The following is a 13,446-nucleotide window of genomic DNA, read 5'->3' on the forward strand; positions in this document are numbered from 1 at the left end:
AATTTGCTAAAATTGACACGTAGTTCGTTTCTTCCTTTATGAGAAATTATCCTAGAAAATTATTAAGTCATTAACTTGCTCGTTACTTATAAACAACAATGTTTTTCTTCTTGGAAACTGCTGAATACCACTATTAGTACGTATTGACATTAATTTTTAGTACTTAATTCTTCCCGTGAGTAAAATAGTAGTGTAATCACAGAAAACAATTTCGACATCACTCTCCACACTTCAACAAAATAAATCTCTTAAAAAATGTATCATGATCCAACGATTAAATGTTGCTTGGAGTTTGAAAATCTTGCCAATCTTCAAATGAATTCCTGAATAGTTGTAGGTGCATCCGTGCATTTATATATTAATTACATATGTAAATAAATACTCACCAAACATGCGAAGATAGCGTATACATTTTTTTTTTCAGAATATTCCACAGTTCTTGTAAACAAACAAAAATATATCTCCAGACCAAAAAGTTCAAGACTAGTGACAATAAAAATATGTAAATCTACCTTTGTACCTTAATACAATTCTTGCAACCCACCTCATCGTTGGTGGATAATGAGGAAGGTTTACAATTCTTATGAATACGTATAGCTTCAATCTGTAAACTAGTGACAATCATTATAAACCGTGCAACACATCAGCTTTCAAGAAAAAAATAGTTACAATGATTAAGATTTTACTAATTTTTCTAGGATGGTTCCACAGGAAAGGAAGAAACCAAATATACGTCGAATTTAGAAATTTTAAGATATTACTGAAGAAAATAAAAGAGTACACTGAAACTGTCTAAGTATATCAACATCGAGATACAAGGTAAGACCGCTCTTGTAAAAATTACCAGGTTGCGCGAGTCCTGGTTTCACTCAGTAACCTGACACGATTCAAATAAAGAAGTAGCGAACTCAGTGCCATTGACATAAAAATTTATGAGATCACTAAACAGCACTCTGTTAATGTGAGTCATCGGCCGGTCGGTGGATTTTATGGATTAGAAAGACGACACCAATTATTTTGCCAAATTAGACACTGGTAATTAACTAATTTTAGTGGAGATACTACCTAGGTAGTTTCGTAATAATTACTAATATGTGAATTATCCAGAATGAATTACATATTGTGGCGATTATTGCGAAACTCATAGCTCCATTAAGCTTATGAAGAATAATTTATTCTGGGATAATTTACGAAATCTACTGACTAAATACACAACATTTTCGTTGGTTGGATTGGAGTTTAGCGTCCCTTTGGGCAGTAAGAGTACATGAGACACGAACCTACAGTTTAAAGTGGAACCCAAACCACCAACATCTGCGATTTCTTTACCTACTTAACACCTCCTCTGCTAAGAGAATTCTGAAACTACTTAAAAATTTGGAATTTACCGAATAAGCTTAAATGTCTCGTTGCGCTAAAGAAACAAATAAAAACAAAAGTGTTCAATCTGGCAGAATTTTCTAGTACTACAATAATGCGATTATTGTATGTTACGAACATCTTTTAATCATAAAATCTATTGGAATGTATTGTAAGAAAGAAAAGTGGAAACGAGATTTTTTAATTATTATTATTTAGAAAAAATGTTTCCATCATTTGGTTTTCCAAAAATTCCGATTTTGTATTTTTTATTAAGTCAATTTAATAATGCTGTTTCTTTTATCGCTGGTTCCTGACTTTCAGGTACTATTCGATTATTTGCCTAACGTGTTTTGGGGGACACTAAAGAATCTTCAAGCAGGGCATCTGAGGCACAAATTTGATTCTTGGACATAACAGGGGATTCTATTCCTATTCTATAAATTGTTTAGAATTACCCACCTCTTTGTTACTATACAAAATTGTATACTTTCTTCTTTCTAGAATCGAAATATAAGTGAGTGTCAATAGTGCAAAGCGGGTCACACAAAATCTGTTACGGCTTCACGGATTCCCTTTGTGCGACAAGGGAATTCTATAGTTTCATGTGTACAATTAACATGAATGATTAAATGGTATTTTAAGTAGAAATACGGCTTTAAATGTACGTATCAAAGTTGATAAAACCTTCTGGATTGGGTTCTGCTTATAGTTTTCCATATAGATATGTGACTTCCCATATGCATATGTTCTTATGATACATAGAAAAATTATTATTTTACGAGTAGGATAGTTGTGGATGTAACCATCTCTTTTCATCTTAATCAAGTGATCCCAATAACTCGGTTAGGAGAGAAACATTATATAACATTCTTACAGAATTTGGAATACCGAGAAAGCTAATTACATTAATTAAGATATGTTTATATGAATCCCAAAGTAAAGTCTGGGTAGGAAAATTTTTGTACGCGAGCTTTCACGTCGAAAATGGCCTGAAACAAGGAGATGCGTTGTTGCCATTATTATTCAACTTTGTTCTGGAATATGCTATAAGAAAAAACAAAGATAGCAACCAGGGCCTAGAGCTGAACGGTATTCACCAGATTATGGCATATGCTGATGATGTAAATTTAATAGGGGATGATAGGAGAACAATAGAAAGAAATGAAAAAATCTTATTAAACGCTTGCAGGAATATGGGTTTAGAAGTAAATGCAGAGAGAACTAAATACATGGAAGTGCGTCGGGACTGTAATGCGGCAATTATGGATGCGTTAAAATATTAAATAATATTTTTGATAAAGTGGATACTTTCCAAGGTTGGTTGGTTTAAACCAGCTGTTTTTTTTTAAACCAACTGGTTTAAACCAAAAAAACAAAAAAATGTTCGTAAAATCTTGATGAACACACATTTGTGGGTTATCACGTTTCACTCCCGTATATTATTCGTATTATATTCAGACCTAAATATCCCATTCATTACTCAAAGATATTATACTACAAAAGTAACTTTTTTATTTTTATTTTTATAAGTTTATGAATGTTTCTTTTGTGATATTTTATAGTTTCTTATTATTGTTTTGCAATTGCAATCAAAGAAAAATTCTAAATATTGTTTCGTTTTAATGAGGTTTACTATTGATAAAATACATAGAAATGAGGTACATTTTTTAGGGAGAGGGTCATACAAACCCCACGAGAGGCATTTGTTGAAATCAGAGTGTCTTTGGTGTCTATTTATGTATAAATGGGTCAGAGCCAAAGTGGACTCAAATAATTCGTATCTTCATTCACTTTTCTTACTGATATGCAAATTAAGTCGTTGTATTTCTTTAACTTGGTCTGATAAAAGTCGTAGTGACTCGGACTAAATTAGTTCTTCTGTACTCTGCAGTACTTTGATATTGTGCATATGTAATTTTGTATAATGATTTCACTTGTGTAACTGTTTATCTTTTTGTCTTTCTGAAATGACTCTTGGCAATTATATTAACAAGTATGTAAAGATCAGTACAACGTATTTTTATCAGGAGACTTTCGTGAGTGAGTTGGCAGACGTATCGCATTTGTGGACAATTAGTCCCGGTTTCGAGTCCAAATAAAGGACAATTTCTCTCGGATGTAAGTTAGAAGCGGTTTGTATTCTGCTTTAAGCTTATGACCCCTTCCAGCATAACCCGGTTGTTGCATAATAATACCAAGGCAAAACCAAATTATATTTATCCATTTGTGATATAAATACATAGAGCAAATTATTTAAACAAACAAACAAAGAAACAAAGAAACAAAAACAAAACTGGTTTAAACCCCCAAAAAACTTTTTTTTTTTTTTTTTTTTTTTCAATAAAAATCATGGTTTTTGCCAACCCTGATACTTTCAAATATCTAGGATCAATATTAACAGACGAAAATCATATTCACGAAGAAATTAAATGTCGACTAAAAGCAGGAATTCGTGTTACTATTCGGTCGAAAATCTCTTGTCGTCGCGAATTCTGTCGAGGAATATGAAGCTTAAAATATACATAACGATAATCATGCCTGTTGTGGTTGCGAAACATGGTTGCTTACTCTGAGGGAAGAACATAGACTGAACATATTTGAGAACAAGACCCTGAGACGAATATTCAGACCCAAGAGAAACGGGAATGGGGAATGGTAGAAACTTCATAACGATGAACTACATAATTTATACGGTTTACGCAACATTGTTAGGGTCATCACGTCTAGGAGGCTTAGGTGGGCAGGTCATGTAGCTAGGATGGAAGAAAGTAGAAACGTTTTCAAAGTCTTGACTGGAAGACCAATCGGAAAACGACCATTAGGACTACCTACGCGCAGATGGAAGGACAATATTAAGATGGATCTCGCAGAGATAGAATATAAAGTACAAACTGGATCCAGTTGTCTAAGAATAAAGTCAGTGGAGAGCTTTTGTGAACGCGGCATTGAACCTCCGGGTTCTATAGGTCATTGGGTTAGTTATGCATTGCTTCAAAAGAAGACACAGGTGACGTATAAGATTTCTTACGTACAGTCGCTCACAATTTAAGATTTAAAACATGACAAAGTACAAGGTGGTTAATGTTGTTGCATGTCCGAGTAATTTGTGAGCCTATAGTACAACGAAGCTAACTGTGGATTTGTATTATACAAAATTAGACAACACAAAATTATATAATAGTGTAATTATTGTTGTTGCATATAAGTTATGTTCTGTGTATGATATTGCAAATTTGACTATGTGATTTACAATACAAAAATAATAACATTTTGTGGTTACTGTTGTTTCAAGTAAATTATACCCTGTATATAGTATAATGTCGATCCAGGAATAATAGAAAATGAAATAAAAGAAGTACCAGAATATTCGTTTGACAAGTTGTGTAGTATATTCAATTTGTTTTTCGAATGTTCCAATACCAAAAAATTATCTACAGAGCTTCAAGTTATTCAACTAATACATGCAGGAGGAAAGTTTGAGTAATATATCTGAAAATGTTTTGTTACATGTGAGTGTTACAGGTTTACATTTTTGTTTTTCCTCCCTATCATTTTTTATTTCCTGACATTTTTTCCGCCTGCCATTTTTACAGTGAATCGATTCAGATAGTTTCTCACAGTTGGTGCGTTTCGGTGATTTTGCAATGATTATTGTGACACAGTTTTGTTGTTTGAACATATTCTGAAGGTGCACCAAAGACCCCCACAAGGAGCCCAGTATTTAATATGAGAATAGAATATGGCATAGTACAGGGACGTAATTGATTGCAGATTCAATATTGTGACTAGAGTTGGTATTATGAACGTAGCCTGGACTAATATTTTGCTTAGTTTGTCTACATCAGCGTTTCCCAACCGGTGTGCCGCGAGGAAATCGAAACAAAATTATTAATTCTATAGCAACCAAATTGCAAGACATAGGAAAAAAAATGTATATTTTTGTATTTCACATTACTATGAATTTCTACCATGGAAAAAATTACTGTAATTGCAATATATTATTCTACATCTATTACTTTGTAGCAGACAGTATTTCGGTTCGTACACATTTCCACGGTTAGCTGCTATGTTACGTTTCAATTGAGAGTCATACTAACACCGAGAAATGGAAGCACTTGTACGGTGCGCGTCAAGTGAACGTTCGTAGAACACTCAGTCACACGTGAATGACAGAACAACACTTTGTTCAACAGCTGTGTTTTGACTTCGATGCATCGCAAGCTGTGTGATTGCAATAATATGCACCGGTTTTGGTTAAAACAGCAAAGTTAAAAGTACAAGACATTTGTTTGTTCGTTCGTTATTTGGTGATCTTCGTTCTTAGTGAAAGGTAGGATACAGTTTTCGAAAAAGAAAACATATTTTTAACAATCTGAGGCCTATATTTCATTGCAATTGTTTTCTATTTTAAAATTAGAATAAAAAATAAGCATAAGGGAAAGCCAGTAATCAAGCTTTCATCTCTGTGAGAAGGAGATAAGTAATCACAGAAAAAAAAATTACCATGGTATTTTATATTTGCAAATAATAATAACAATAATATCTATGTGTGCCGCGAGAATTCAAGTTACACCTGTAGTGTGCCGCAAGTTGAAAAAGGTTGGGAAACGCTGGTCTACATGTTCTTTGGCATGAAATTTTATCATATAGATGCACATCTAAAAATTTTTCACATTAGTAAATGTACACACTTCATGATTCAAGGATATATGTGGTAGTTGGTGTGATGTTCAGTGGGATAAATGATAGTAAACATATTTTATTTGCATTTAGTTTTAGTTTGTTTGCGGAAAATCAGTGCATAAGCTGGAATGTTGTAAGATGAATGCCTTCTGGCAAGTAATTTCTGTCTTTTTCAGTTACAATTACTGTTGTATCAAAAGAAAAAAATGAATATATTACCCTGTTCTTTACTTAAGGATAAATCATTAAGATAAAGAAAAAAATATAGGTCTTAGAACTGACCATAGTGGAACACCTTTTCTATCTATTTATTGATTGGAATTTATTTTGCTTTGAGCTTTAGTTGATTCGTCCATATGAAGAATTTGGACGATTTGTTTACGATTGCACAAATATGATTTGAATAATTCCAAAGCAATACCCCTAATACCATTTTTTTTTCTAATTTATTAAAAAAAATCATGATCTATACAATCGAAAGCTTTTGGAAGATCATAATATATGCCTATAGGGTTGACTTTTTGATCAACAGATGTTACAGACACATTCCATACATTCAAAATACAGAGGGGGTATTTTCATGAGCAAATGTAAAATTCATACGAAGAAGTAATGCCGATGATATATGAAAATGAAAATTTTATAGAACTAAAGAAGAGAGAAATGGACACTATATCAGACGAATTCAATGAAGATTTATTTAAGACGGGTTTTGTGGATTCTAATTTACAATTTTGGAAAGACAAAAGATATTGGTTAATACAAGAAGAATCAGAATTGGTACGGTATTCTAATGATGTCAGTTCATTTACGCCAGAAGAAAATGAATTAGTAACATATATATGGGTAAGTGACTAATGTAAGAAGAAACACAACAAACTCAGAATGAGGTTCTAACTTTTACGTCTGGAAGAAACAAGATGATAATAAGAGACGGAAGATGGGTAGAAGGATTAATTACGAAGAATTAAGAAGAGAAATACATTTGAGAAGCAGGTCAAAAATGAAGGATTTAGAGCAAAAAAAAGAAAAGCGAGAGAGGTTTATTACCTTACAGTGATTATTCAAAATATGAAGAGAAGTGAATGTTGATGGATAACGAGTTTGCCAGAAAGCACTCAAGAAGAAGTAAGCAGTATATAAATGATTGAATAAATATATTATAAGCTAACTAGTTGTTATCTGTTACCGAAGATCGATTGAGAGAACAGTAACCATTCAAAATAATACAAAAAGAGGGTCTAATTAACATGTGAGGATTCTTATAGTGAAATGTAAGTTTAAAAGATCTTAAATAACAGAAGTTGAGAGTTTGATTACGCATTTAATTAGTGTAGCGAAATATCGTCGTTTAATTTATATAGTTACGTAGGGTTAATTCACAATCTGGTTTGTAGAATAAGCTTAAGATTAGCGATTAACAAGTTATGAATTAAATGATGGAATGAAGAAAGTGGAATGAAACGGGAGAACCACGAGAAAACCAGTGCACATGGTGTCGTTCACCACAAAAGCCACTGAGAATGAGTTAGGATTGAGCCAAAATTCCCACGCACCAGAACTAAGTACTCTACCACTGAGCCCCAAAATAAATGTTTAATTTCATGTCCCATAATATGCTTTTTGGGTTAAAGAGCAAAGGAGATGTCTGATTAATCACAGTGATCAATTACGAAAGACCGTCGAAATGACAATGCGGAACGAAACGGCAGCACCCTGAGAAAATCCATGGGCAAACACATAAACTCACGGCAAAACTGCCATAGATGGCAGCCCCGGATAAGACCCATATGAACCTGTTTTCAACTTACATCACTATTTATCTATTCTTCTTCCCTACAATTATCCCTGCTTCATTTCAAGCCTTTTGTATTCACTCGTTAATCACAAATATTTCTTATTATCATGTTACCTTTGCTCTTTTCTACATCCGTATGCATCTATATAGTATTATTGCGCAAAATTAGTACCTTTAAACTGTTAAGTGCTGCAAACTACGCACTACTTAGAAATTACTTAAACGATGAATCCTTACCTTCTCACTGCGACGGAGGATATAGCTTTGAAATGCTACTAAAGATTCCTGAATTATATCATCGTTCCTTCTTGCGTGTTTCAGGGGCATTTGGGGTGCAGTCCCCTATCAGTCATATCCCTAGGACATTAAAAATTACGGAACGCATACGAAAATATTTCTTTTCTACGTGCTAACCATTCAATGGAGGAATACTTACATTCATGAAAAATGAATTTCTTTCAGCATCACATGTACTCTTACTACCTTAGAAACTGCTTTTCGAAAAGGAGCTCCACTAATAGCTGCACAATGACTTCACGAAATGCAGTATAAATACAATATGTGTGGATGTATGGCATAAGAACTACAGTGCATTAAACACGAACGAAATTGTGCTAGGTTGCCACTCAAAAGCACGAATGCTACCTAACCGAATCAGTGCAGGAGCGCAGTAGAGGGACGCAAGTGGCAGCGACGAAGTGCGTCCGTAGGGAGCAGGCGCGTCTGCAACGGTGAGTATACGCATAAATGAGGATAAAGAAAAAAAACTTTATATGATATAAAACAATACATATTGTGTATCGCAAAGCTTTGCGACCTTGCATTTTCACTTTCCACACTGTTTTGACATAGCACTTTATTTCATCATATATGTGTTATTCTTCCATGGACGTTACTAATTTATTTCCCCATAACATGGGATAGCACCCAAAATTTTGCCCAATTTCAATACATTTATCTAAGATGTAACTCCCCTCTTACTAGTTTTCACTCTACATTTACGTATTTCCCTCCATTACAGTAAGATACATATCCTACGTTAGTCAATAACATAGTGGGTTTAGTTTGAAACACTGCCAAATTATGCTCTACTGCCTGATCACTTCATATCGCATCAATCCGCAAACTTATATAGTCCATAATTTAACATCGGTTTTCTCCCTTATTAATTAGCCTACACTGATTACTTTTCTTTGTTATTCTCATGATGACATTTCGTCTGATTCTGTTCATTTCTCCGTAAATTTTGCAATTCAGGGCCGCCATCTGCGGCAGTTAGCCCAAACTCGTATAACCTGGGACAGAACCAGGAAGTCCTTGCACCAGAGGCGAGAGCTGTATTAGTGAATCACCATACCTTCTGCTTTAAAGTTCGTAGAAAAGGGTGTTACTTATATACTATTCCCACGATTTCTGTTTGAAATATATTTATAGATATGAGTCTACACAGATGTTCTGTAACTATAGTAACTTTAACACCTATGTTATATTTACACCCGATGCGGTTTGTGACGGAGGTCACATCGGGAAAAATAAAGTTTCTTCGCTTCAAATTACCGTCATATGCTTTTAAAAACCAATCAATAAAACAAATCCTCGACAAACCTATGGCTTACAAATATTGTGCATTGTAATTGAACAATATAGGCCTACTAAAGGGAATCAGAATTGGTAGTCGAATTAAGGAACCCACAAAAACAAAGTTAAAAAAAAAAGCGATAACTGTAATATAGACCTATCCCGATGGCAGAACATTCTTTGTCTTTCTGCGATGAGGTTTTGCAAGTCAAAAATTTTCTGTAGGAATTCTGCAGAGGAAACACTTGTAATTGTTAAAAACACGCTTTAAGCGACGTAAAAACCAGTTCAAACTATATTTATGTGAGTCGTCCGTGCATTTACGACATCTACACATAGCAGGAATGTTTTTATATTGTTCTGTTGGCTATTTTCTTTTTCCTCTGGCAATTTTTCTGCACAGGCGCGCCAGATTTTCTGCGAACACATCGCATATCGCGGCATGTTCTGCTATGGGGACACCAATTTCCGCCAGAAATGCCATGCCGGTTAACTTTACTTCACATGCTGCAGTTCTTCTTCATGCGAATCGAAATGCACGATTGGTTTAGAATAGCTACAAATGACGTGGTTGTATCTTTATAGATGAGGCATGCTCAGTCTAATTGTGCAAAAAACATACATAAAGCTGTGCTAGGCCACTACAAGCTAGAATTGTATCTTATCCGTGTAGAGCAAAGAAAGGGATCCGTATGTAGGGATGAGGTGCGTTAGTGGAAGTAAGTATCCGCATAAAGGAATATCTATTTGTTTTATCATATCCTGATACGACTTTAGGTTAACTGCCGCAGATGGCGGCTCCGAAATACAAAATTTAGGGAGAAATGAACAGAATAAGACGAAATGTCATCATGAGGGTAAGAAAAAAGGTAATGGTCATCGATGTAGGTTGAGTAATACTAAGCAGAACACCGAAGTTAAAATCTGGACTGTATGAGTTCGCGGAATGGCATGATATGAGATGAAAAAGCAGTAGACCATAATATGACAGTGTTTCGAACCCACTATGTTATTAGCTAAGATAGAATATATATGCTGCTGTAATGTAGAGAAATACATAAATGTAGAGCGTAATCTAGTAAGAGGTGATTTGCAACTGAGATTAGTAGTGAAATGGGGCAAAATGTTGAGTGAAATCCCATGATGTTGGGGTGCAGATGTTGAAGGTAGGGATGTTACACATTAAATGTATAATAAGGTGGAAGTAGGAAATAGAAAGTGTGCTCCGTACCACGTACTATTCAATAAGAAAGACATACTGATACGAAGTGCTATGTGAAGGCAGTGTGCAAACGGATAATGAAAGTGTCGCAAAGTTTTGCGACACACTACATTTGTTTTACGTCGTATGAATTGTTTCTCCACAATCAGCATTTAGGCGTATATACCCACCGTCGCTACCGATCGCTCCCCCCTGCTGCGCTCCTCTGACTCGGTTAGATAGCATCCGAGCTTTTTAGTGGCCACCTAGTACAAGTTGAATTTTGCTCAATGTATTGTAGATCTTATGCCATATATCCCCACACTGTATTGAAATAATCAACCCTCGTAAAGTCAATCTGTATTTATTAATAGAGCTCCTCCTTTAGGGAATAATTTCTAAGGCAGTAACAGTACGTGTAATTGAGTCTATTTAGTGGTCAGAACGCAGAAAAAAAAAAAAAAGTATATTGGTATGCATTTTTGGGTTAAGTTCCAAAGTTGGGCGTCCGTTTCCAGTAAAATTTTTAAAATTTACAGGGAAGGTATGAATAATTTGATCGTTTGTGTGCTTGATAATATATAAGGATCTCGAAAAATATCTTTGTTATATATAAACGGCTACAAACATGGAACTATTCGGCGAGCGGAGGGAACTACTTGGCGCAAGGTAACATAATACTTGCATTGTAGGAAACTAACGAGCATTTATATTATCAACATGGCGGCAAATATACGAAAACGATGTCAACTGACTGTTAAATATCGTGAAGCAATACGTTCCTAACGAGCAATATCTTCTAAAACTATGTGAAGAGCAAGAATTAATGAACCTAAGAAGAAATTCTGGGAAGTGTGAAAGGAGGTGACAGCGAAGAAACGTGGATAAAGTGATTGTTTTCAGTACGAACCGAAGTACTAAGGTACATGAAAAAAAAAAAAAAAAACTATATTAGAGTTTAATGAGGACTGCCCTGCGGCGCTCTAACCCGCCTTCACTCGGTAACGCTCGCTCGGCAATACTGTGTGAATTAAATAGTAAACTTTATTCGGACGTCCAAGGGCACCCCTGTTTACCTCTGTTTTATACGCAAACCAAACGTAACATCACCTAACCTCTTCCTTACCTCACAATGTAACGAAAGGAACCCTAAGGTTAGTTAAGAGCGTAGGAATTGAAAAAATATGAATTTTAATAGCTTTTATGAAAATTTTGCTAGAAAAGTATCGGACACCCAACTTCGGAATAAATGCCGCATTTTTTTAACTTTTATATCCTGGCAACATGCCTTTGATAGGGAACTGGACCCCTAAACGCGTCTGAAAAAGTTTATTTACATAGTGCTTACTTATTTCTGAGTAATGCGTAGTTTGCAACACTTAATAGTTCAAGGGTACTAATTTTGCATAGTAATACTATGCGGATGAATAGGGATGTAAGAAAGAGTAAAGGTAACATGAAAATAAGAAATATATGTGTTAATAATAGTGAATAGAGAAGGCCTGAAATGAAACAGGTGTCATTATAAGTAAGGTATAATATAGTAAGTACAGAGAAGTAATAATACAACGTTGAAAACAGGTTTATATGGACCTTATATGGGGCCGCCATATGTGGCAGTTTAGCCAAGACTTTTTATTCTTATGGCAGAAATGCCAATGGTCGTGTCTGCGTAAGGATACCAACTAGAGTGTGGAATGGTGACCCAATGCCGGTATCTATGCATTTTTAATTTATAGCCAAGTTGGTGATGGCCACCAATAAGTTAATCTGCACTAAATAAGTAATTTACTCTCGCTTAATGCAAATCTTTTGCAATAAGAAAGATAGATATTCATTCCTAGTGCCAGCCAGATTGATTAGGATAGATTTCTACTCATAGATACCACATACCTAAGTAGTTCAAATTACTGTCAATGCTTTACGTGAAAATTTTCGTGTTCGAGTCAGTTGCAATCAGGGCTGTGGATCAGAACATTGAACTACGTTTGTGACAGACTAGAATTGTTCCAAGTTACAAAAGTAAAATAATTCCAAATATGTCAAATGATTTTGAAGTAGCAATCTTTACTATTATATATTTCAATGTAAATATACGGCGTTACTTGAATTGTACTGTACCACTCTATTTTTTATTTACAACTACAAACCTAATATTTTAAACTCTCTACTTAAGAGCTACATATTCATTATATTAATCTATAAACCATTACAAAATACCTGCAATCACAATAACTGCTTGATGGATAATATATATAAATAAAAACAAGTAGATTTTCAATGGATGACGTTCCATCTTCACTTTTAATTGAAATTATTACTTGATTTCATTCATAAGACTCCTAGTGTGCGGCACCAATTTATACATAAATCTTCCACTTCAACAAATTGCTGTTTAATTCTTATTAACTACAAAGAAAAATTTGATTTAGCAAGTAATTCCTTTTTCAGAAAAAAGTAACTAAGCAAATTTCTTATGCTAAACACAGATTCTTCAATTTTTTAACCAAACAGCTGATATTTGTTTTACTTGTACCGACAGATGGCACTATTTTAGCAGAACAAAATAGCTACTAAATTCGTTGTAGCTTATCCGCAAAGATAGGCGTACGTACTAAATGACAATATTTACGACTTTTTGTACATGTATAAGTCCAGACCTGAGATTAAAATTTACATAAATGTCATATTGAAACAAATGTTTCAGTAATAATAAAACATAATTTCAAATGACATCTCTGCAATCATTCGTTAAAAAAAGGAAAAAGAAAGAATAACTGGATGATACAGTATTTAAATATTGACAATTAGATTCACGAACTAC

The 13,446-nt window shown here is 34.3% G+C and overlaps 1 protein-coding gene across 1 annotated transcript in view; it reads right to left on the bottom strand.

The window, feature by feature from the left end:
* The window catches only part of LOC145668437 (uncharacterized), a 35,689-nt gene extending 22,516 nt beyond the window's left edge, over nt 1-13,173 (bottom strand). The window contains exon 1 of the mRNA XM_081736301.1: nt 12,843-13,173. Coding sequence (XP_081592427.1) covers nt 12,843-12,918 — 76 coding nt within the window. The 5' untranslated portion in view covers nt 12,919-13,173. The remainder of the gene's footprint in view (nt 1-12,842) is intronic.
* Nucleotides 13,174-13,446: the final 273 nt, after the last annotated feature.

This window comes from Thermobia domestica, chromosome 13 (assembly GCF_964235325.1).
Source record: "Thermobia domestica chromosome 13, izTheDome1.hap1.1, whole genome shotgun sequence".
Lineage (NCBI taxonomy): Eukaryota > Metazoa > Arthropoda > Insecta > Zygentoma > Lepismatidae > Thermobia > Thermobia domestica.